The sequence below is a fragment of the Coregonus clupeaformis genome, unplaced genomic scaffold, assembly GCF_020615455.1.
Source record: "Coregonus clupeaformis isolate EN_2021a unplaced genomic scaffold, ASM2061545v1 scaf0006, whole genome shotgun sequence".
Classification (NCBI taxonomy): domain Eukaryota; kingdom Metazoa; phylum Chordata; class Actinopteri; order Salmoniformes; family Salmonidae; genus Coregonus; species Coregonus clupeaformis.
Genome location: NW_025533461.1, coordinates 499,114 through 522,534, shown reverse-complemented (window position 1 = coordinate 522,534; position 23,421 = coordinate 499,114). Strand labels below are relative to the sequence as shown.

Genomic DNA, 23,421 nt, shown 5'->3' with positions numbered 1-23,421 from the left:
GACACCAGGTGTGCAATTCATTATCAGGTAGAACAGAAAACTAGTAAGTTCCAGACCTCGCAGGGTAAGATTTGAATACCCCTGATGTATAGGGTGACATTTGGGATGCATGCCATCTTTCATATACAATTAAGGAAAAATAAGCTTTAAGTTAAGTGCTTCACCCAGCTCTCTCTCTAAATGTTCCATTCTTCTTCTCTCTCTCCCTCCCTCTCTCTCTCTTTCGCTCACATTCAATCTCTCACACTCACTCTCTCTCTCTCACACACACTCTCTCTCACACTCTCTCTCTCTCACACTCACTCTCTCTCACACTCACTCTCTCTCACACTCACTCTCTCTCACACTCACTCTCTCTCACACTCACTCTCTCTCACACTCACTCTCTCTCACACTCACTCTCTCTCACACTCACTCTCTCTCACACTCACTCTCTCTCACACTCACTCTCTCTCACACTCACTCTCTCTCACACTCACTCTCTCTCACACTCTCTCGCTCACTCACTCTCTCTCACACTCTCTCTCTCACCCTTTCTTACACTCTCTCTCTCACCCTTTCTTACACTTCCTCTCACACTCACTTGTTTAAATGCCAAGAAGTGATAGGCTTCACCACTGTGCAAACTGCATTAGGTCATCGTTACAAACATATATATTTTTTTACAAAAACAACCAGAATATTATCAAAAAGTTATTTTCTGTTGGTCTGTTTTCTCTTTAGTTATTCAGTCTCCTTCAGCCGTTATTGTGTTTGTTTGTATTTTTGTACAGAGTATAGTAGTAGTAGACATACGTTTGTGTGTAAATGTATTCAAATATACAAATGCATACATACATACATACTGATAAGTACTTGTAATTACATTGTTATATGCATCACTTGAACAGACTTGTGTTTTGTGTTAATAATTTCTTTTAAAAAATCAAACCATACATTCAATAGAGAGAGACCAGCTCCACAAGGGTGAATCCAACACATTGGCACCGTCATCAAGACGTTGTCCGAGAGGACAACAATGAATCAACGAATGACTGCAGCAGAAACATCTATCTGTGTTACCCATCTTTGTATGAATCTCTGTACGGTTCTGTTCTGTACTGCAGCACGAATCAGTCTACATCTAGGACTTCCTCCTTCCTTAGACAGAAGATAACAGGCTGGTCCAAAAGATGACAAGATAAGGCGCTTCCCAAACCACTGAGGAGATGAGACAGCAGAACAGGCTTCCTCCTCTCCCTCTTCCTCTCTGAGAGACCAATGACTCTACAAGCCAAAACAGACTTCCATTTGGCGTCCGTTCTGCCCCTGTCCTCTTCCCTTGTCCATCCACATCCCAGACTATCCGCTGTCAAAGCCAGCCAGCTTCTGATGATCAGAAGATAAACATTCACATCCAAGATGGCCGCTCAAGTCCAGACCTTAGTCCCGCCCCTCCTCCCTTTCATGTAGATTCCAGCGTGTCGAGCTGGAACACTTTGTGATTGGTTGGCGTGGTGAAGAACAGCTGATCATTGGTGGAGGCGTGGTTGTCACATGGGCTATTGAGCCCTAACGTTCTCTCAAAGTCCAGAAGCTGACCCATGAAGTTGAAGTTGGGCGAGATGTTGGACTTCTTGCGTTTGACGAAGTCGTAGGCGTCGTTGAGCGACAGGTTAAGCTTCTGCATCAGGTAGGCCACGGTGACCGTTACTGAGCGACTGATCCCTGCCAGGCAGTGCACTAGGATACCACACTTTTTGGAACGAGCTTCATCTGGAAAGAGAGAAGGTAAAGATTAGTTTGAGGTGTTTTTTAAATGCAACACAACTGAGTTTTACTGACTTTTTTCAAACTTGTGTTAATATTTAAAACAGAACAGCTATACCAACCACATCTCTGGTTTATGGATTTTATAAAGATATATAGTGTATCTACTAGTGCTGAGCGATTAAAAGACATTTAAGTTATTTTTCTGTTTTTAAACAACTAAAATTGGCCGATGTCGGTTCAATTATTTGAATTCCATTTAGTTCTGTTTTTTTTCTGTGAGCTCGATGCTCAGTTTCTGTAGAGATAAATCAGATCAAGCCCGATCTGTGTGATGTTGTAGTTTCCAACTGGCCAAAATTCGACATAGTGTAGCACAGAAAACGTGTTAATTAACTACAATGACCATAATCCATTGCGCGCCAGCTTGTCCGGTCTGTGTGGAGCAGGCACGGAGAAATACAGTACCAGTCAAAAGTTTGGACACACCTACTCATTCAAGAGTGTGCAAAGCTGTCATCAAAGCAAAGGGAGGCTACTTTGAAGAATCTTAAATATAAAATATGTTTTGATTTGTGTAACACTTTTTTGGTTACTACATGATTCCATATGTGTTATTTCACAGTTTTGATGTCTTCACTATTATTCTACAATGTAGAAAAACCCGTGAATGAGTAGTTGTGTCCAAACCTTTGACTGGTAGTGTAGTTGACAGAGAGAACAGAAAACACATGAGAGGGACAGAAAGCAGTGGCTGTGGGAGGTAACTCTACCTGAAAATACATTATCTAAGTCAGGGGTGTCAAACTCATTTTGGTTCAGGGGCCACATTCAGCGCAATCTGATCTCAAGTGGGCCGGGCCAGTAAAATAATATCAAAATAACCTATAAATAACGTCCAAATCTTTACCTTTGTTTTTCAATATTATGCCTTTATTTATCATTTAGCCTACATATGTGCATTATAACTCACAGATCACAGTGGATCTACAAAGGCACAAAACATTTATTCACGGATAGGCCTATGGAACTGAAAAAATGGCATTTCACTATGATTAAAACAACTTGTTTTATTAACTTATTTTAATGGACAGTATACATTCGGACCACATGAACTGACTCACCACACTATGCACAAACTAAAGTGGGAGCTATGAAGAACGTTATCACAATGTTCATGGTCTTTAAATATTACATTACCACAGTAAATGTTATTTTTTCACAGAACTGTATTCTTCAGAGTGCAAAACGTCTCTTAAAGAGCATTACAAGTCTTACAATTAGACTTGACCTACTCGCTGTTTAACCCCCTCCCCTCTCTTTCTCTCACTGCGGCCTACCGGCTGCTCCTGAAACTTGGCATCTTTTAGCCTTCACGATTGCATCAATATCAGGTGTCAAATCCTGAGTAGCAGCCAATTTCATAATGTCATTTAAGTGCTTGTGTGTTAGCCTTGAGCGCAGCTTTGTTTTATTGATGTTCATTACAGAGAAAACCTGTTCACAAAGATAGGTAGTCCCAAACATGCATAAAACCTTTGCAGCCAGGGCTGTTAATTTGGGGCACCCTGGCAGGAGATACTGATAAAATGTGTCCAAGCCCACAGAGGCAAATTTGTCCTTCATACCTGAATCACACTGCAAGTCAATTATTTCGAGTTGGATGTCAGCGGGCAGATCAGAAGCCTTGACTGTGAATGGCGAGCAAAAACGGCAAATTCTGTCTCAAGTTCACCGAAGACCTGAAACCGTCGCTCAAACTCCCGCAGCAATCCTGTAATCTTGTCTTTGTATTGAGCCATGTCAGCATTAAGTCCGGTCGCACGCACATCTCTTAGACAAGGGAAATGAGCGGTGTCACCGCTAGATAGTTGTGTCTCCCAGAGTGACAGTTTCAACTTGAATGCGCGTATGCTGTCATAATACTGAGTGACAAAATTTTTGCGGCCCCTGCAACATTTTGTTAAGATTATTCAGGTGCTCTGTAATATCCACCAGAAAGGCAAGATCCTGCACCCATTCTGGGCATTTAAGTTCCTTCACTGGTTTGCCTTTCTCCATGAACTGTTCAATTTGCTCTCGTAGCTCAAAGAAACGCTTCAGCACGGCACCTCGGCTTAACCACCGTACTTCAGTGTGGTATGGCAAGCCATGCGTAATGTCTTTATCACTGAGAAGACTGTCAAACTGACGGTGATTCAAACCTCTTGCTCGGATGAAATTAACAGTGCGGACAACCACCTCCATGACATGATCCATTTTTAATGATTTGCAACACAATGCTTCCTGGTGCAAAATACAGTGAAATGTCCAAAACTCTTGTCCTCCATTTGCGGCCTGTACTTTATCTCTGAATTTTGTCACAACGCCTGCTTTTCTCCCAATCATTGATGGCGCACCATCTGTAGCCAGGCTGACGGCACGGGACCAGTCCACTCCGACTCTGTCCAGCGCTCCAACGAGAGAGCTCATAATGTCATCCGCTGTTGTAGTATCCGTCATAGGTACCAACCCAAGGAACTCCTCGGTGACTGTCAAAGTCGCATCAACACCACGAATGAATATGGCCAGTTGAGCAGCATCTGTAATATCAGTGCTCTCATCAATTGCAACCGAAAATGCAACAAATGACTTGACTTTGTGATTCATTTGGCTCTCCAAGTCTGCCGAGAGATCTGAAATTCTATCTGCGACAGTGTTTCTCGTTAGGCTAATGTTGGCAAAGGCCTGTCGCTTTTCAGGGCACACGATTTCTGCAGCCTTTAGCATGCATGTTTTCACGAACTCAGAAAATGGCTTGGATCCTAACGCTATCTCATTAGCAATAAGGTAGCTAGCTTTCACCGCTGCATCACTGACCTCTCGGCTACGGGTAAAAACAGACTGCTGTTTCTTCAGACCCACTAACAATTCATTTATCTTCTCTATTCTCAGTTGTCCTCGCAAATGGTTGTATTTTTCACCATGATGAGTCTCATAGTGGCGCCGAATATTGTACTCCTTGAGCACTGAAACTTGCTGATTACACACCAAGCACACATATTTCCCATTCACTTCTGTGAATAAATATGAATCAGTCCATTTTTCTTGGAAAACTCTGCACTCTGTGTCAAATGTTCTCCTTTTTGACAAAGACATTTTGGTAATGTGGGTAATTTTGACAACAAGACCTTAATAACGATAAGGCAGGATCGGCATTCTGGGCACGTTGCTGTCACGTGCTGTTTATTTCAGGATCTCTCGTTATTTCAGTGCGACCTCTGCTGGACAAATTTGGAATATCTGTTCCTTTAAAAAAAAAAAGTGACATCCCTGATCTAAGTGATTGATAGTATTCAGCAGTCATAAAAATACAGTGAGGGAAAAAAGTATTTGATCCCCTGCTGATTTTGTATGTTTGCCCAATAACAAAGAAATGATCAGTCTATAATTTTAATGGTAGGTTTATTTGAACAGTGAGAGACAGAATAACCACAACAAAATCCAGAAAAACGCATGTCAAAAATGTTATAAATTGATTTGCATTTTAATGAGGGAAATAAGTATTTGACCCCTCTGCAAAACATGACTTAGTACTTGGTGGCAAAACCCTTGTTGGCAATCACAGAGGTCAGACGTTTCTTGTAGTTGGCCAGCAGGTTTGCACACATCTCAGGAGGGATTTTGTTCCACTCCTCTTTGCAGATCTTCTCCAAGTCATTAAGGTTTCGAGGCTGACGTTTGGCAACTCGAACCTTCAGCTCCCTCCACAGATTTTCTATGGGATTAAGGTCTGGAGACTGGCTAGGTCACTCCAGGACCTTAATGTGCTTCTTCTTGAGCCACTCCTTTGCCTTGGCCGTGTTTTTTGGGTCATTGTCATGCTGGAATACAAATCCATGACCCATTTTCAATGCCCTGGCTGAGGGAAGGAGGTTCTCACCCAAGATTTGACGGTACATGGCCCCGTCCATCGTCCCTTTGATGCGGTGAAGTTGTCCTGTCCCCTTAGCAGAAAAACACCCCCAAAGCATAATGTTTCCACCTCCATGTTTGACGGTGGGGATGGTGTTCTTGGGGTCATAGGCAGCATTCCTCCTCCTCCAAACACGGCGAGTTGAGTTGATGCCAAAGAGCTCCATTTTGGTCTCATCTGACCACAACACTTTCACCCAGTTCTCCTCTGAATCATTCAGATGTTCATTGGCAAACTTCAGACGGCCCTGAATATGTGCTTTCTTGAGCAGGGGGACATTGCGGGCGTTGCAGGATTTCAGTCCTTCACGGCGTAGTGTGTTACCAATTGTTTTCTTGGTGACTATGGCCCCATCTGTCTTGAGATTATTGAAAAGATCCTCCTGTGTAGTTCTGGGCTGATTCCTCACCGTTCTCATGATCATTGCAACTCCACGAGGTGAGATCTTGCATGGAGCCCCAGGCCGAGGGAGATTGACAGTTATTTTGTGTTTCTTCCATTTGTGAATAATCGCACCAACTGTTGTCACCTTCTCACCAAGCTGCTTGGCGATGGTCTTGTAGCCCATTCCAGCCTTGTGTAGGTCTACAATCTTGTCCCTGACATCCTTGGAGAGCTCTTTGGTCTTGGCCATGGTGGAGAGTTTGGAATCTGATTGATTGATTGCTTCTGTGGACAGGTGTCTTTTATACAGGTAACAAACTGAGATTAGGAGCACTCCCTTTAAGAGTGTGCTCCTAATCTCAGCTCGTTACCTGTATAAAAAACACCTGGGAGCCAGAAATCTTTCTGATTGAGAGGGGGTCAAATACTTATTTCCCTCATTAAAATGCAAATCAATTTATGCGTTTTTCTGGATTTTGTTGTTGTTATTCTGTCTCTCACTGTTCAAATAAACCTACCATTAAAATTATAGACTGATCATTTCTTTGTCAGTGGGCAAACGTACAAAATCAGCAGGGGATCAAATACTTTTTTCCCTCACTGTATAGTGTATCAACAGTTAACAGATATATAGTGTATCTACAGTTAACAGATATATAGTATATCTACAGTTAACATAGTATATCTACAGTTAACAGATATATAGTATATCAACAGTTAACAGATATATAGTATATCTACAGTTAACATAGTATATCAACAGTTAACAGATATATAGTATATCTACAGTTAACAGATATATAGTATATCTACAGTTAACAGATATATAGTATATCTACAGTTAACAGATATATAGTATATCTACAGTTAACAGATATATAGTACATCTACAGTTAACAGATATATAGTACATCTACAGTTAACAGTGCTGCATACCTCATAACATGAACTTAAGCAGCACACGATTCCATCAGAGTATTCAGAACAAAATGACCTACAGTGTCTTCAGAAAGTATTCATACCCCTTGACTTATTCCACATGTTGTTGTGTTACGGCCTGGATTCAAAATGGATGACATTGTGTCTTTATCTCACTCATCTAAACACAATACCCCATAATGACAGCTTTGGGGTGGCAGGTGGCTTAGTGGTTAAGAGCGTTGTGCCAGTAACCGAAAGGTCACTGGTTCTAATCCCCGAGCCGACTAGGTGAAAAATCTGTCGATGTGCCCTTGAGCAAGGCACTTAACCCTAATTGCTCCTGTAAGTCGCTCTGGATAAGAGCGTCTGCTAAATGACTCAAATGTAAATGTAAAACATGTTTTTAGATTTTTTTTTGTCAAATTGATTGAAAATGAAATAAAAGAAATATCCAATTTAAATACACTACTGGTCAAAAGTTTGGACACACCTACTCATTCAAGGGTTTTTCTTTATTTTTACTATTTTCTACATTGTAGAATAATAGTGAAGACATCAAAACTATGAAATAAAACCTATGGAATCATGTAGTAACCAAAAAAGTGTTAAACAAATCAAAATATATTTTATATTTGAGATTCTTCAAAGTAGCCACCCTTTGCCTTGATGACAGCTTTGCAAACTATTGGCATTCTCTCAACCAGCTTCACCTGGAATGCTTTTCCAACAGTCTTGAAGGAGTTCCCACATATGCTGAGCACTTGTTGGCTGCTTTTCCTTCACTCTGCCGTCCGACTCATCCCAAACCATCTCAATTGGGTTGAGGTCAGGGGATTGTGGAGACCAGGTCATCTGATGCAGCACTCCATCACTCTCCTTCTTGGTAAAATAGCCCTTAGCCTGGAGGTGTGTTGGGTCATTGTCCTGTTGAAAAACAAATGATAGTCCCACAAACCAAAACCAGATGGGATGGCGTATCGCTGCAGAATGCTTTGGTAGCCATGCTGGTTAAATAAATCACAGAGTGTCACCAGCAAAGCACCCCCACACCATAACACCACCTCCTCCATGCTTTACGGTGGGAAATACACATGCGGAGATCATCCGTTCACCCACACCACGTCTCACAAAGACACAGCGGTTGGAACCAAAGTACAAATTTCCACCGGTCTAATGTCCATTGCTCGTGTTTCTTGGCCCAAGCAAGTCTCTTCTTCTTATTGGTGTCCTTTAGCTGTGGTTTCTTTGCAACAATTCGACCATGAAGGCCTGATTCACACAGTCCCTGCATGTATATATATATCAGCATGTATATATCAGCATGTATATATATATATAAACATGAGTTTTTCCTAGCAACAAAGTGGTTGAATACTTATTGACACAAGACATTTCACCTTTTAATTTTTTATTAATTTGTAAACATTTCAAAAAACATAATTCCACTTTGACATTATGGGGTGTTGTGTTTTCTCCAGTGACACAAAAAATATATTTAATCCAGGCTGGAACACATCAAAATGTGGAAAAAGTCAAGGGGTTTGAATACCTTCTGAAGGAACTAAATGACCCATGTTCGGAACTAAATGACCCATGTTCGGAACTAAATGACCCATGTTCGGAACTAAATGACCCATGTTCGGAACTAAATGACCGATGTTCGGAACTAAATGACCCATGTTCGGAACTAAATGACCCATGTTCGGAACTAAATGACCCATGTTCAGAACTAAATGACCCATGTTCAGAACTAAATGACCCATGTTCAGAACTAAATGACCTAGCTATATTTCCACAACTGAGAAAACAATACTTTTTAAACAGACCAGTTTTTTTTTTCTCAGTTTCTTCATCAAACAATATATTCCATAGAGAAATATGAATAGCTTTGTCGTGAATAGAGATAGGATGCATTCCACACACAGAGACGAGTACAGGAAGCACCAGTGACTCGGTCAATAAAAAAGTGGTCAGATGAAGCAGGTGCTAAGCTACAGGGCTGTTTTGCTAGCACAGACTGGAATATGTTCCGGGATTCTTCCGATGGCATTGAGGAGTACACCACATCAGTCACTGGCTTCATCAATAAGTGCATCGATGACATCGTCCCCACAGTGACCGTACGTACATATCCCAACCAGAAGCCATGGATTACAGGTAACATCCGCAGTGAGCTAAAGGCTGGAGCTGCCGCTTTCAAGGAGCGGGGATCTAACCCGGAAGCTTATAAGAAATCCCGCTATGCCCTCCAACGAACCATCAAACAGGCAAAGAGTCAATACAGGACTAAGATTGAATCGTACTACACCGGCTCCGACGCTCGTCGGATGTGGCAGGGCTTGCAAACTATTACAGACTACAAAGGGAAGCACAGCCGCGAGCTGCCCAGTGACACGAGCTTACCAGAGAAGCTAAATTACTTCTATGCTCGCTTCGAGGCAAGTAACACTGAAACATGCATGAGAGCATCAGCTGTTCCGGATGACTGTGTGATCACGCTCTCCGTAGCCGATGTGAGTAAGGTCTTTAAACAGGTCAACATTCACAAGGCCACAGGGCCAGACGGATTACCAGGACGTGTACTCCGAGCATGCACTGACCAACTGACAAGTGTCTTCACTGACAAACCCTTCTACCACACATTCCAGTGACCGACCAAGACCCTCAAACTATGACTTGACCCTTTCACATGTCATCATAGTGTATTTCTTAACTGTGGCACTTTCAAAACAAACATGGCAGTGGATATTCCAGAGCCAAACAGAAACTCCACATTCCCATGAAGCTGATGTGAGGAAAGCCCTGGGTATTCGTCTAGTAGTAGACTGATTCATGAAATACTGAAACTAACTACAAATGGTCTGATCTAAAATACTGAAACTATCGTCAAATAGTCAGGTCTGAAATACTGAAACAATCGTCAAACAGTGAACTGAAATACTGAAACTAACAAGAAATAGTCTGATCTGAAATACTGAAACTATCGTCAAATAGTCTGGTCTAAAATACTGAAACTATCATCAAATAGTCCGGTCTGAAATACTGAAACTAATGTCAAATAATCTGATCTAAAATGTTGAAACAAGGTATAAAGAATGTTCATACAAACAACTTTAAGAAAAAGCTCTGTTATAAATCCTATCAACTGTCGTGACTAACCAGTAGTCGTGACTAACCAGTAGTCCTAGACTGTATTGTGTGATTCTCAACAGTCAAAACATCTTTCTTGATTTTCTATTGCTACTGCAGATCCAAGGTGAAAATGGGTCTATATTGGTAGACGTGGGAGTTTGTGTTGTGCAGAGGGAATAACTCAAGAGAAACTCTCTGAAAGGATTGCTGCTATCACAGGACTGCGTCCCAAATGGAACCCTATTCCCTATATAGTGCACTACTTTTTTAGGGAATAGGGTGCCATTTAGGATTCAAACCAGGTGTGACCATGAACAGAGAAGGACTTCGGAGACTAATAATAGACCTGCGTTATTGTGATGCAGCTTCAAAAGGCTTCTCTCCTTATTTCACTGTCTGATAAACTGTACACATTGGTTTTAACCCAGTTGCTCGTCACGAAGAGAACACACAGCTGTTATCACAAGAAGATAAACTTTTCAACGTCAATTTTGATGTCAAGTCAATTCAAATGCTGCTATAACTGATGCTGATGATAATGTATTTCAAGTAATGGATGAGGTTAAACTGCACACTGTCTTTCCCTGAGGTTTTTATCTTACATTACGCTCTTATCCAGAGTGACTTACAGGAGCAAATAGGGCTAAGTGCCTTGCTCAAGGGCACAGACAGATTTTTCACCTAGTCAACTTGGGGATTCGAACCAGCGACCTTTCGGTTACTGGCCCAACACTCTTAACCACTAGGCTACCTTTGCGCCCCAGCTGAAGGCTAGTAGTCATGTAATACAATCCCATTCATGTCATGTAACAAAGGTAATGTAATAGGTATGTATTAGATTGAACTAGCAAGAGGTCTTTAGCATCACTGTTCTACAGTAGATGAAGGAGCTGGCATCAGCCAAACAACCCTAACCATCATCAATCATTCATTCATTACAAACTAACATGCTGACCACACCGCTCGTGCGTCTGCCATCACGCGCATGTTGATTTTATCCACCCACACCAGACGCGATCAGGACACGCAGGTTGAAATATCAAAATGAATTCTGAACCAACTATATTAATTTGGGGACAGGTCGAAAAGCATCACACATTTATGGCAATTTACCTAGCTAGCTTGCTGTTGCTAGCTAATTTGTCCTGGGATATAAACATTGGGTTGTTATTTTACCTGAAATGCACAAGGTCCTCTACTCCGACAATTAATCCACAGATAAAAGGTTAAACTGAGTTTGTTTCTAGTAATCCCTCTGCCTTCAGGCTTCTTCTTCTTCTTCAGACTTATATGGAGGTTGGCAACCAACTTTACGGTGCATTACCACCACCAACTGGACTGGAGTGTGGACCTCAGTTCATCTTTCAATCACCCACGTGGGTAGATGATCCTAAAAACCAATGAGGAGATGGGAGAGGCGGGACTTGCAGCGTGTCAAGCATCAAAAATAGAACCAAGTTCTATTTTAGCACCTGGCTACGCAGACGCTCGTTGACGCGTGCGAGTAGTGTGGGTGCAATGATTTGTATTTATTATGGATCGCCATTCATTATGAATCCCCATTAGTTCCTGCCAAGGCAGCAGCTACTCTTCCTGGGGTCCAGCAAAATTACGGCAGTTATACATTTTAAAAACATTACAATACATTCACAACAGATTTCACAAAATCCATGTGTACAGTGCCTTGCAAAAGTATTCATCCCCCTTGCCGTTTTTCCTATTTTGTTGCATTACAACCTGTAATTTAAAAAGATTTTTATTTGGATTTCATGTAATGGACATACACAAAATAGTCCAAATTGGTGAAGTGAAATGAAAAAAATAACTTGCATCAGCATCAGCTGTTCCGGACAACTGTGTGATCACGCTCTCCGTAGCCGATGTGAGTAAGACCTTTAAACAGGTCAACATTCACAAGGCCGCAGGGCCAGATGGATTACCAGGACATGTACTCCGAGCATGCGCTGACCAACTGGCAAGTGTCTTCACTGACATTTTCAACCTCTCCCTGACTGAGTCTGTAATACCAACATGTTTCAAGCAGACCACCATAGTCCCCGTGCCCAAGAACACTAAGGTAACCTGCCTAAATGACTACCGACCCGTAGCACTCACGTCTGTAGCCATGAAGTGCTTTGAAAGGCTGGTCATGGCTCACATCAACACCATTATCCCAGAAACCCTAGACCCACTCCAATTTGCGTACCGCCCCAACAGATCCACAGATGATGCAACCTCTATTGCGCTCCACACTGCCATTTCCCACCTGGACAAAAGGAACATCTATGTGAGAATGCTATTCATTGACTACAGCTCAGCATTCAACACCATAGTGCCCTCAAAGCTCATCACTAAGCTAAGAACCCTGGGACTAAACACCTCCCTCTGCAACTGGATCCTGGACTTCCTGACGGGCCGCCCCCAGGTGGTAAGGGTAGGTAACAACATATCTGCCACGCTGATCCTCAACACGGGGGCCCTTTCAGGGGTGCGTGCTCAATCCCCTCCTGTACTCCCTGTTCACCCATGACTGCATGGCCAAGCACGACTCCAACACCATCATTAGGTTTGCCGACGACACAACAGTGGTAGGCCTGATCACCGACAATGATGAGACAGCCTATAGGGAGGAGGTCAGAGACCTGGCCGTGTGGTGCCAGGATAACAACCTCTCCCTCAACGTGACCAAGACAAAGGAGATGATTGTGGACAACAGGAAAAGGAGGACCGAGCACGCACCCATTCTCATCGACGGGGCTGTAGTGGAGTAGGTTGAGAGCTTCAAGTTCCTTGGTGTCCACATCACCAACAAACTATCATGGTCCAAACACACCAAGACAGTCGTGAAGAGGGCACGACAAAGCCTATTCCCCCTCAGGAGACTGAAAAGATTTGGAATGGGTCCTCATCCTCAAAAGGTTCTACAGCTGCACCATCGAGAGCATCCTGACTGGTTGCATCACCGCCTGGTATGGCAACTGCACGGCCTCCGACTGCAAGGTACTACAGAGGGTAGTGCATACGGCCCAGTACATCACTGGGGCCAAGCTTCCTGCCATCCAGGACCTCTATACCAGGCGGTGTCAGAGGAAGTCCCTACAAATTGCCAAAGACTCCAGCCACCCTAGTCATAGACTGTTCTCTCTGCTACCGCACGGCAAGCGGTACCGGAGCGCCAAGTCTAGGTCCAAAAGGCTTCTTAACAGCTTCTACCCCCAAGCCATAAGACTATCCTGAACAGCTAATCATGGATACCCGGACTATTTGCACTGCCCCCCCACCCCATCCTTTTTACGCTGCTGCTACTCTGTTAATTATTTATGCATAGTCACTTTAACTCTACCCACATGTACATATTACTTCAACTACCTCAACTAGCCGGTGCCCCCGCACATTGACTCTGTACCGGTACCCCCTGTATATAGCCTCACTACTGTTATTTTACTGCTGCTCTTAAATTACTTGTTATTTATCTATTTTTTACTTAACACTTATTTTCCTTAAAAACTGTATTGTTGGTTAAGGGCTTGTAAGTAAGCATTTCACTGTAAGGTCTACCTGTTGTATTCGGCACATGTGACAAATAACATTTGATGATTTGATGAGGAATGCTTTTCCAACAGTCTTGAAGGAGTTCCGACATATGCTGAGCACTTGTTGGCTGCTTTTCCTTCACTCTGCGGTCCAACTCATCCCAAACCATCTCAATTGGGTTGAGGTCGGGTGATTGTGGAGGCCAGGTCATCTGATGCAGCACTCCATCACTCTCCTTCTTGGTCAAATAGCCCTTTACACAACCTGGAGGTGTGTTTTGGGTCATTGTCCTGTTGAAAAACAAATGGATAGTCCCACTAAGCGCAAACAAGATGGGATGGCATATCGCTGCAGAATGCTGTGGTAGCCATGCTGGTTAAGTGTGCCTTGAATTCTAAATAAATCACTGTCAGTGTCACCAGCAAAGCACCCGCACACCATCACACCTCCTCCTCCATGCTTCACGGTGGGACTCACACATGCGGAGATCATCCGTTCACCTACTCTGCGTCTCATAAAGACACAGCGTTTGGTCAAAAATCTCACATTTGGACTCATCAGACCAAAGGACAGATTTCCACCGGTCTAATGTCCATTGCTCGTGTTTCTTGCACAAGCAAGTCTCTTTTTCTTATTGGTGTCCTTTAGAAGTGGTTTCTTTGCAGCAATTCGACCATGAAGGCCTGATTCACACAGTCTGCTCTGAACAGCTGATGTTGAGATGTGTCTGTTACTTGAACTCTGTGAAGCATTTATTTGGTAACTCTAATGAATTTATCCTCTGCAGCAGAGGTAACACTGGGTCTTCCTTTCCTGTGACGGTCCTCATGAGAGCCAGTTTCATCATTGCACTTGATGGTTTTTTCGACTGCACTTGAAGAAACTTCCAATGTTCTTGAAATGTTCCAATTTGACTGACCTTCATGTCTTCAAGTAATGATGGACTGTCGTTTCTCTTTGCTTATTTGAGCTGTTCTTGCCATAATATGGACTTGGTCTTTTACCAAATAGGGCTACCTTCTGTATACCCCCTCTACCTTGTCACAACACAACTGATTGGCTCAAACGCATTAAGAACGAAAGGAATTCCACAAATTAACTTTTAACAAGGCACACCTGTTAATTGAAATGCATTCCAGGTGACTACCTCATGAAGCTGGTTGAGAGAATGCCAAGAGTGTGCAAAGCTGTCATCAAGGCAAAGGGTGGCTACTTTGAAGAATCTCAAATATAAAATATATTTTGATTTGTTTAACACTTTTTGGGTTACTACATGATTCCATAGGTGTTATTTCATAGTTTTGATGTCTTCATTATTATTCTACAATGTAGAAAATAGTTTTAAAATAAAGAAAAACCCTGGAATTGTAGGTGTGTCCAAACATTTGACTGGTATGTGTACATTTATTTTGCAATGCTCACGCGATGCGGGCGGTGTGGTCAGCATATACAGGGAGGGAAAAAAGTATTTGATCCCCTGCTGATTTTGTATGTCTGCCCACTGACAAAGAAATTATCAGTCTATCATTTTAATGGTAGGTTTATTTGAACAGTGAGAGACAGAATAACAACAAAAAAATCCAGAAAACAAAAATGTTATAAATTGATTTGCATTTTAATGAGGGAAATAAGTATTTGACCCCCTCTCAATCAGAAAGATTTCTGGCTCCCAGGTGTCTTTTATACAGGTAATGAGCTGATATTAGGAGCACACTCTTAAAGGGAGTGCTCCTAATCTCAGTTTGTTATCTGTATAAAATACACCTGTCCACAGAAGCAATCAATCAATCAGATTCCAAACTCTCCACCATGGCCAAGACCAAAGAGCTCTCCAAGGATGTCAGGGACAAGATTGTAGACCTACACAAGGCTGGAATGGGCTACAAGACCATCGCCAAACAGCTTGGTGAGAAGGTGACAACAGTTGGTGCGATTATTCGCAAATGGAAGAAACACAAAATAACTGTCAGTCTCCCCCCTGCCTGGGGCTCCATGCAAGATCTCACCTCGTGGAGTTGCAATGATCATGAGAACGGTGAGGAATCAGCCCAGAACTACACGGGAGGATCTCGTCAATGATCTCAAGGCAGCTGGGACCATAGTCACCAAGAAAACAATTGGTAACACACTACGCCGTGAAGGACTGAAATCCTGCAGTGCCCGCAAGGTCCCCCTGCTCAAGAAAGCACATATACAGGCCCGTCTGAAGTTTGCCAATGAACATCTGAATGATTCATAGGAGAACTGGGTGAAAGTGTTGTGGTCAGATGAGACCAAAATGGAGCTCTTTGGCATCAACTCAACTCGCCGTGATTGGAGGAGGAGGAATGCTGCCTATGACCCCAAGAACACCATCCCCACCGTCAAACATGGAGGTGGAAACATCATGCTTTGGGGGTGTTTTTCTGCTAAGGGGACAGGACAACTTCACCGCATCAAAGGGACGATGGACGGGCCATGTACCGTCAAATCTTGGGTCAGAACCTCCTTCCCTCAGCCAGGGCATTGAAAATGGATCGTGGATGGGTATTCCAGCATGACAATGACCCAAAACACACGGCCAAGGCAACAAAGGAGTGGCTCAAGAAGAAGCACATTAAGGTCCTGGAGTGGCCTAGCCAGTCTCCAGACCTTAATCACATAGAAAATCTGTGGAGGGAGCTGAAGTTGAGTTGCCAAACGTCAGCCTCGAAACCTTAATGACTTGGAGAAGATCTGCAAAGAGGAGTGGGACAAAATCCCTCCTGAGATGTGTGCAAGAACTACAAGAAACGTCTGACCTCTGTGATTGCCAACAAGGGTTTTGCCACCAAGTACTAAGTCATGTTTTGCAGAGGGGTCAAATACTTAGTGGGGGAAAAAAGTATTTAGTCAGCCACCAATTGTGCAAGTTCTCCCACTTAAAAACATGAGAGAGGCCTGTAATTTTCATCATAGGTACACGTCAACTATGACAGACAAATTGAGGAGAAAAAATCCAGAAAATCACATTGTAGGATTTTTAATGAATTTATTTGCAAATTATGGTGGAAAATAAGTATTTGGTCACCTACAAACAAGCAAGATGTCTGGCTCTCACAGACCTGTAACTTATTCTTTAAGAGGCTCCTCTGTCCTCCACTCGTTACCTGTATTAATGGCACCTGTTTGAACTTGTTATCAGTATAAAAGACACCTGTCCACAACCTCAAACAGTCACACTCCAAACTCCACTATGGCCAAGACCAAAGAGCTGTGAAAGGACACCAGAAACAAAATTGTAGACCTGCACCAGGCTGGGAAGACTGAATCTGCAATAGGTAAGCAGCTTGGTTTGAAGAAATCAACTGTGGGAGCAATTATTAGGAAATGGAAGACATACAAGACCACTGATAATCTCCCTCGATCTGGGGCTCCACGCAAGATCTCACCCCGTGGGGTCAAAATGACCACAAGAACGGTGAGCAAAAATCCCAGAACCACACAGGGGGACCTAGTGAATGACCTGCAGAGAGCTGGGACCAAAGTAACAAAGCCTACCATCAGTATCACACTACGCCGCCAGGGACTCAAATCCTGCAGTGCCAGACGTGTACCCCTGCTTAAGCCAGTACATGTCCAGGCCCGTCTGAAGTTTGCTAGAGTGCATTTGGATGATCCAGAAGAGGATTGGGAGAATGTCATATGGTCAGATGAAACCAAAATATAACTTTTTGGTAAAAACTCAACTCGTCGTGTTTGGAGGACAAAGAATGCTGAGTTGCATCCAAAGAACACCATACCTACTGTGAAGCATGGGGGTGGAAACATCATGCTTTGGGGCTGTTTTTCTGCAAAGGGACCAGGACGACTGATCCGTGTAAAGGAAAGAATGAATGGGGCCATGTATTGTGAGATTTTGAGTGAAAACCTCCTTCCATCAGCAAGGGCATTGAAGATGAAACGTGGCTGGGTCTTTCAGCATGACAATGATCCCAAACACACCGCCCGGGCAACGAAGGAGTGGCTTCGTAAGAAGCATTTCAAGGTCCTGGAGTGGCCTAGCCAGTCTCCAAATCTCAACCCCATAGAAAATCTATGGAGGGAGTTGAAAGTCCGTGTTACCCAGCGACAGCCCCAAAACATCACTGCTCTAGAGGAGATCTGCATGGAGGAATGGGCCAAAATACCAACAACAGTGTGTGAAAACCTTGTGAAGTCTTACAGAAAACGTTTGACCTGTGTCATTGCCAACAAAGGGTATATAACAAAGTATTGAGAAACGTTTGTTATTGACCAAATACTTATTTTCCACCATAATTTGCAAATAAATTCATTACAAATCCTACAATGTGATTTTCTGGAGAAAAAAATTCTCAGTTTGTCTGTCATAGTTGACGTGTACCTATGATGAAAATTACAGGCCTCTCTCATCTTTTTAAGTGGGAGAACTTGCACAATTGGTGGCTGACTAAATACTTTTTTCCCCCACTGTATTTCCCTCATTAAAATGCAAATCAATTTATAACATTTTTTACATGCGTTTTTCTGGATTATTTTTTTGTTATTCTGTCTCTCACTGTTCAAATAAACCTACCATTAAAATTATAGACTGATCATTTCTTTGTCAGTGGGCAAATTTACAAAATCAGCAGGGGATCAAATACTTTTTTTCCCCTCACTGTAAGTCTATCCTTCATTCATCAGTCTTCACAATGGTTCTCAAGATGACCTACTTCATTCACAGATTCCCTTCCGTAGTATAATGAGCTAGAATCCTGTAGCCCAACTTTTGATGAGTTAATTAAAAAAGGCCCACTCTGTGATTTGATGATATAATCCCTCCAACGCCAGAGCGACTCAGATCAAGTCATGACTCATAGCGTTCATGGTGTGAAATGAGACGTGTAGCAGGAAATACCACAAACCGCTCAGAAGATATAAATCAACTCGGAGTTCAATGGTGTTTCTTGGAGTGTGAAGCATTCGAGGTAGGGCTTGTTAGCTTAAGTTGCTGACTAACACGTCTATACTATTGTCCTTATAAATCTGTTTTAAGCAATAAGACAGCTTGTTTGACTCATCCACCGACTTTTAATTAATCTATTGATGCCAAATTAATTTTTATAGTTATATAACCTGAATGTTGGTGGGATGAGCTGAGGACACATAGTTTTCTGATGAATAACATATGACCTGGGTTCATGAAACATTACGAAAACGAAACAAGACATTAATTAAAAAGACTTTGAACTCCAAACTGATCTGTGATTGAACATCATCCAAAATGAGAAGGCCACTGCCACAACTCACCAATGAAAGAAATGGCCTCTGGGAAAAACTGGGAGAGGTTTTGGCTCCAGTGATCGGAAATGGGGATCTGTTTGTACTTGAAGTCTCCGTCATGTTCAAACATGTTGGGCAGGTTGGGTGTGACGTTGAGGATGTACTTGATGTTGTACTTCCCCAGGACGTCCAGGTTGGCTGAGTCTTTGGCACAGCCCAGGTAGAGGTAGGGTAAGATCTGGACCGGGAAGGCAGGCTGGTTGTTGGGGAGAGGGCTGCCCTCGGACTCGGTGGCGCTGCCCGGTTCCCTGTCCGATGACTCCCCATCAGAACAGTCCGAGCTGATCCTCAGCCCACCCAGACCCAGGACGGAGGCAGGCGGGGAGCTGCTGGGGCAGGAACAATCCAGGTTGGTCTCACAGTGCTCAGGGTACTCCGTCTGGAACTTGTTGAAACCACCTGAAAACAACAAATGGAGCCGAATTAGAATAGAATCAAATAGAATAGAATCAAATAAAAACAGAAGAGAAGAGAACTGCTGGAAAGAACAGGAATACAGAGATGGGTCAGAATCACAATATGATTGAGGTTGTGTGACAAGGTGTCATTCCAGCTATTCAGTAAAGCACAATACAAAGACATTCGAATAGAATATAGCTTTATTGTCCAATGTGTAAATTGGAATATCGTCTCTGTGGGTGATGAAACCCCACCTCTTTAACGAATACTTGGAATAGTAAAAAAGTCATCCTTCTACCCCCCCCCCCCCTACTGCAAATGTTTGTCTATGGAGATTGCATGGCTGTGTGCTGGATTTTATAGACCTGTCAGCAACGGGTGTGGCTCATCATAATGCTTTAAGTTAGGCCTGCATCCCAAATGGGAAACGAGGCCCTGTTCATTCATGAAATGAAAGTATTTTTCCTGAAGGAGCATTGGACAACATGGCAGAACCATTTTAGAACATTCATTGAAAACATATTTGGTTCGTTCCACATTCTTTCAAAACCGTTAATTCATATAACATGTTTACTCGAATAGATTAGTCTAACAGTCGAAAGTGGGGTTGAAACATTGTGAGTCTTCCTACTGTCAGGGAGTAAGAAATAAGCCACTATTAGACAACAGAAGAAGAATTGATCATTTTCACAACTACCTACAGATTGAGTCCAATGAAGGGAAATGAAAATCGAAAAAATATATAATTGGTTTAACTTGAAGCACATGAGAAAATAAAGAGCTTTATTTTTTATATAATGTTTTAATACTGTATATTATGGCATAGAAACAAAACCGTGGCTGCCCTCGATTGACTTTTCATTCAGACAACAATTATTTAACATTTACATTTTAGTCATTTAGCAGACGCTCTTATCCAGAGCGACTTACAACTTTAATATGATACAGACTACAATGGAAAATAATAGTGTAACTTGTAGAAAGGGAAACAAATGGATACATAGTATCATACTGCTGCCTTGATTTAGCTACAATGTAACTTTGGGCTGTAATCCAGTGGCAACTGTTGTTATTTAGGAATGGCTGCAACATGGTCTCACGGCATTTCAAATGATTCTGTATATAAATCCGTGACACTCCGTTTAGTACGATATGTTATGTTTGTGAGGTATGTATTAATTTGTGGATGTCCATCATCCAATCCCTATGATATGTTACCAATTACAATTAATATGATACAGTATGTTACAAATTGCAATTCGTACAATATGTTACGAATTTGCCAAACGTATGATTTGTTGCGAATTCCAATGTATTGTTGCTAACGTTAGCTTGGTTAGAGTTTGGGTTAGGAGTTAGGTTAAAGGCTTACGGTTAGGGTTAACTAAAAGGGTTAGGGTTAGAGTTAGGTGAAAGGTTAGCTAACATGCTAAGTTTGGGTTAGGGTTAGGAGTTAGGTTAAAGGCTTACGGTTAGGGTTAACTAAAAGGGTTAGGGTTAGAGTTAGGTGAAAGGTTAGCTAACATGCTAAGAAGTTGCAAAGTTGCTAAGAAGTAGTAAGAAGTTGCAAAGTTCCTAAAATTGTATGTGATGAGATTCGAACACACTACCTTCGGGTTGCTAGACGTTCGTGTTATACGCCCGACCAACCACCCTCCTTTCATAAGTAACCTTCTGTCTTATGTAACCAGACCAAAACATAACATCTCATGCTAATTTCAGTGTCCCGGATTTATATTTATTATGTTACGTGTAGTCTATGAGATCAGGCTGAGGAACAGAATAGAGTTTGGGCTATAGTGGATTCGTAGGCTAACAGGTAGTCTAGAACAGAATAGAATATACACTCCTAGAAAAAAAAAAAAAAAAAGGGTTATTTGGCTGTCCCCATAGGAGAACCCTTTTAGGTTCCATGTAGAACCCTTTTAGGTTCCATGTAGAACCCTCTTTGGAAAGGGTTCAACATGGAACCCAAAAGGGTTTTATCTGGAACCAAAAGGATTATCTAAAGGGTTATCCTATGGGATAGCCGAAAAATTATTTTAGGTTCTAGATTGCACCTTTTTTTTTCCCAAGAGTGTAGAATAGAATAAGGAAATATCACAAATGAAAAGATCAAAGAAGCTAACTCTCACCTTCCAGGTAAAAAGCCTTGCAACCGTCATCCCGGAGCTTCTGCAGCAGCAAGCCGAGGACAGAGCTCCCCAGCCCGGTCTCTTGCCAGTCCGTAGTGGCCTCGTCGTAGAGAAGGACCATGTCTGTCTTGCACCGCTTCACGAATTTCTCCTTATCCTCGTTGTTGGGGATGATGGACCGGATCGGTAGATTCCCCTTCTTTAGTCTCCGCAGCATCAAACCGGGGATCGCCAGATTGATTGCCGACTCGATGTGTGATGATTCGTAGAGCTCGTGCGATCGGCAGTCCAGCAGCAGGAGCGAGCTCACCCCGAGCCCGGACTCAAGTTCCTCTTGAAGCCATTCCACACTTTTACTCGACATCATCTCTGTCACGTCCCGGGAACCCTTCCAAAGAGTAATTTTCATTAGGGAAATATGGAGGCGGCTCTTTGCACAAACATAGGGGTAAAATAAAATCACGGCGCTGAACTTCTACAGGTGTGGATAGGGACAGAACCGCGTCCCGTCCGCTCTAATCACGGTCGTCCACGACACCGCCAGGGCTGGTAGACGGGATGAACACACCACTAGGCTTGAACACATTAACGATATTTTCTCTCAGTCCGTAGAAATTACGCTGGACTCATTCAATACCGTCGACGACGTCCATTTGATACTGCGGTCTTTTAGCGGCCCATTACTGAAAAGGACCTATAGGCTGAGTATTGCCTGGTTTTATAAATCGGATCAAAATGTGGCTTCCAGATGAATCATAGCTACAGCACATTATTTTTGGACGTTTGCCGTTCGACCGCCTCCCGTGTATCATTTCCAGTAACCGCTGTGAATGGCAGACGGAGCTGAAAGGGGTACGCAGACAGGAGGTATGTCACTGGAGGAGGAGGAGTTGGGGAACAGTTAAAGACGCAGCGCACAGCGGAGAGGAGTGGAAAGAGATTCGGACATCATGTTCCCTCTATGTCTCTCGCCACTTGAATAGCACACAAAATGACCTAAAAAAAATATATGACTGATAATTAATTCGACCTGTTCGGATTCCGGGGCATTGTCTCTTGGGATCTCCATAATTTGCATAATTGCTTCAAGACACATTTTGGGCAACCTCTGGCACAGAGGCTATTATGCCATGCCAATTTACCATCAATGATGGGATAGGATAGCCATTGCACCATAACAATACAATTAGCGAAGACTGTCCCTTCTAAACATTCACATACATGCTTTTCAGATTGCAATAGGCCTATAATAGTGAGATTAGAAACAAAGGACAATGGGCAGTGGACACAGACAACGCATTGACGCGGCTGGTTCCTCTTTAACAGATCTGCCCCTTTCTCTCTCTCTCCCCCTCCCGCCTCTCTCTCACCCCCTCCCGACCTGAGAAGACCAGTCATTATGAATGGACCACCCCGATTGAAAAAAATCTAATGGTTCATAAAATCCTATGGTGAAATCTAACTGATATTAACTTGTTGTTGGCCACAACATCCTACTACATTCTGTTCAATTCTATTCTAAAACCATGTATTTACAAATAAGTTACATAATTGACAAGTACAGTGTTATGACTGTCCTACACATTTGGACAGCTAGCAGTTGTACAGCTGTAGCCTACATCCAGCGGTGGAGAGAGAAACTGAAGGTTTGTTTTCACACTCACAGCTGCAGGACAGAAGGTGTAGAGAGCCACTGGCAGTAAGACAATGCCTCTTTATCCCTCAGTCCCAATGACTTACAGTTACTCCAGACTCTGACAGCTAGCTCTTGTGTTTCCATCCCTCTCATCACAAACCCCCCATGAACAATACGTTACAGACCTACCCACTGAGCGCTAACGCTACTAGCTACTGTTAGCCTCTCAACAGTAAGTTACAGACCTACCCACTGAGCGCTAACGCTACTAG

The 23,421-nt window shown here is 42.8% G+C and overlaps 1 protein-coding gene across 1 annotated transcript; it reads right to left on the bottom strand.

Moving 5' to 3' along the window:
- Positions 1 to 508: 508 nt before the first annotated feature.
- LOC121556599 (dual specificity protein phosphatase 7) lies at positions 509 to 22,356 on the bottom strand. Its single transcript, XM_041870481.2, has 3 exons — positions 21,514 to 22,356; positions 18,947 to 19,378; positions 509 to 1,755 (listed from the first exon to the last, which is right to left on the bottom strand). The coding sequence occupies exons 1-3, from the start codon at positions 21,920 to 21,922 to the stop codon at positions 1,445 to 1,447; spliced, it is 1,152 nt and encodes a 383-aa protein (XP_041726415.2). The 5' UTR covers positions 21,923 to 22,356; the 3' UTR covers positions 509 to 1,444.
- Between the last annotated feature and the right edge of the window lie 1,065 nt (positions 22,357 to 23,421).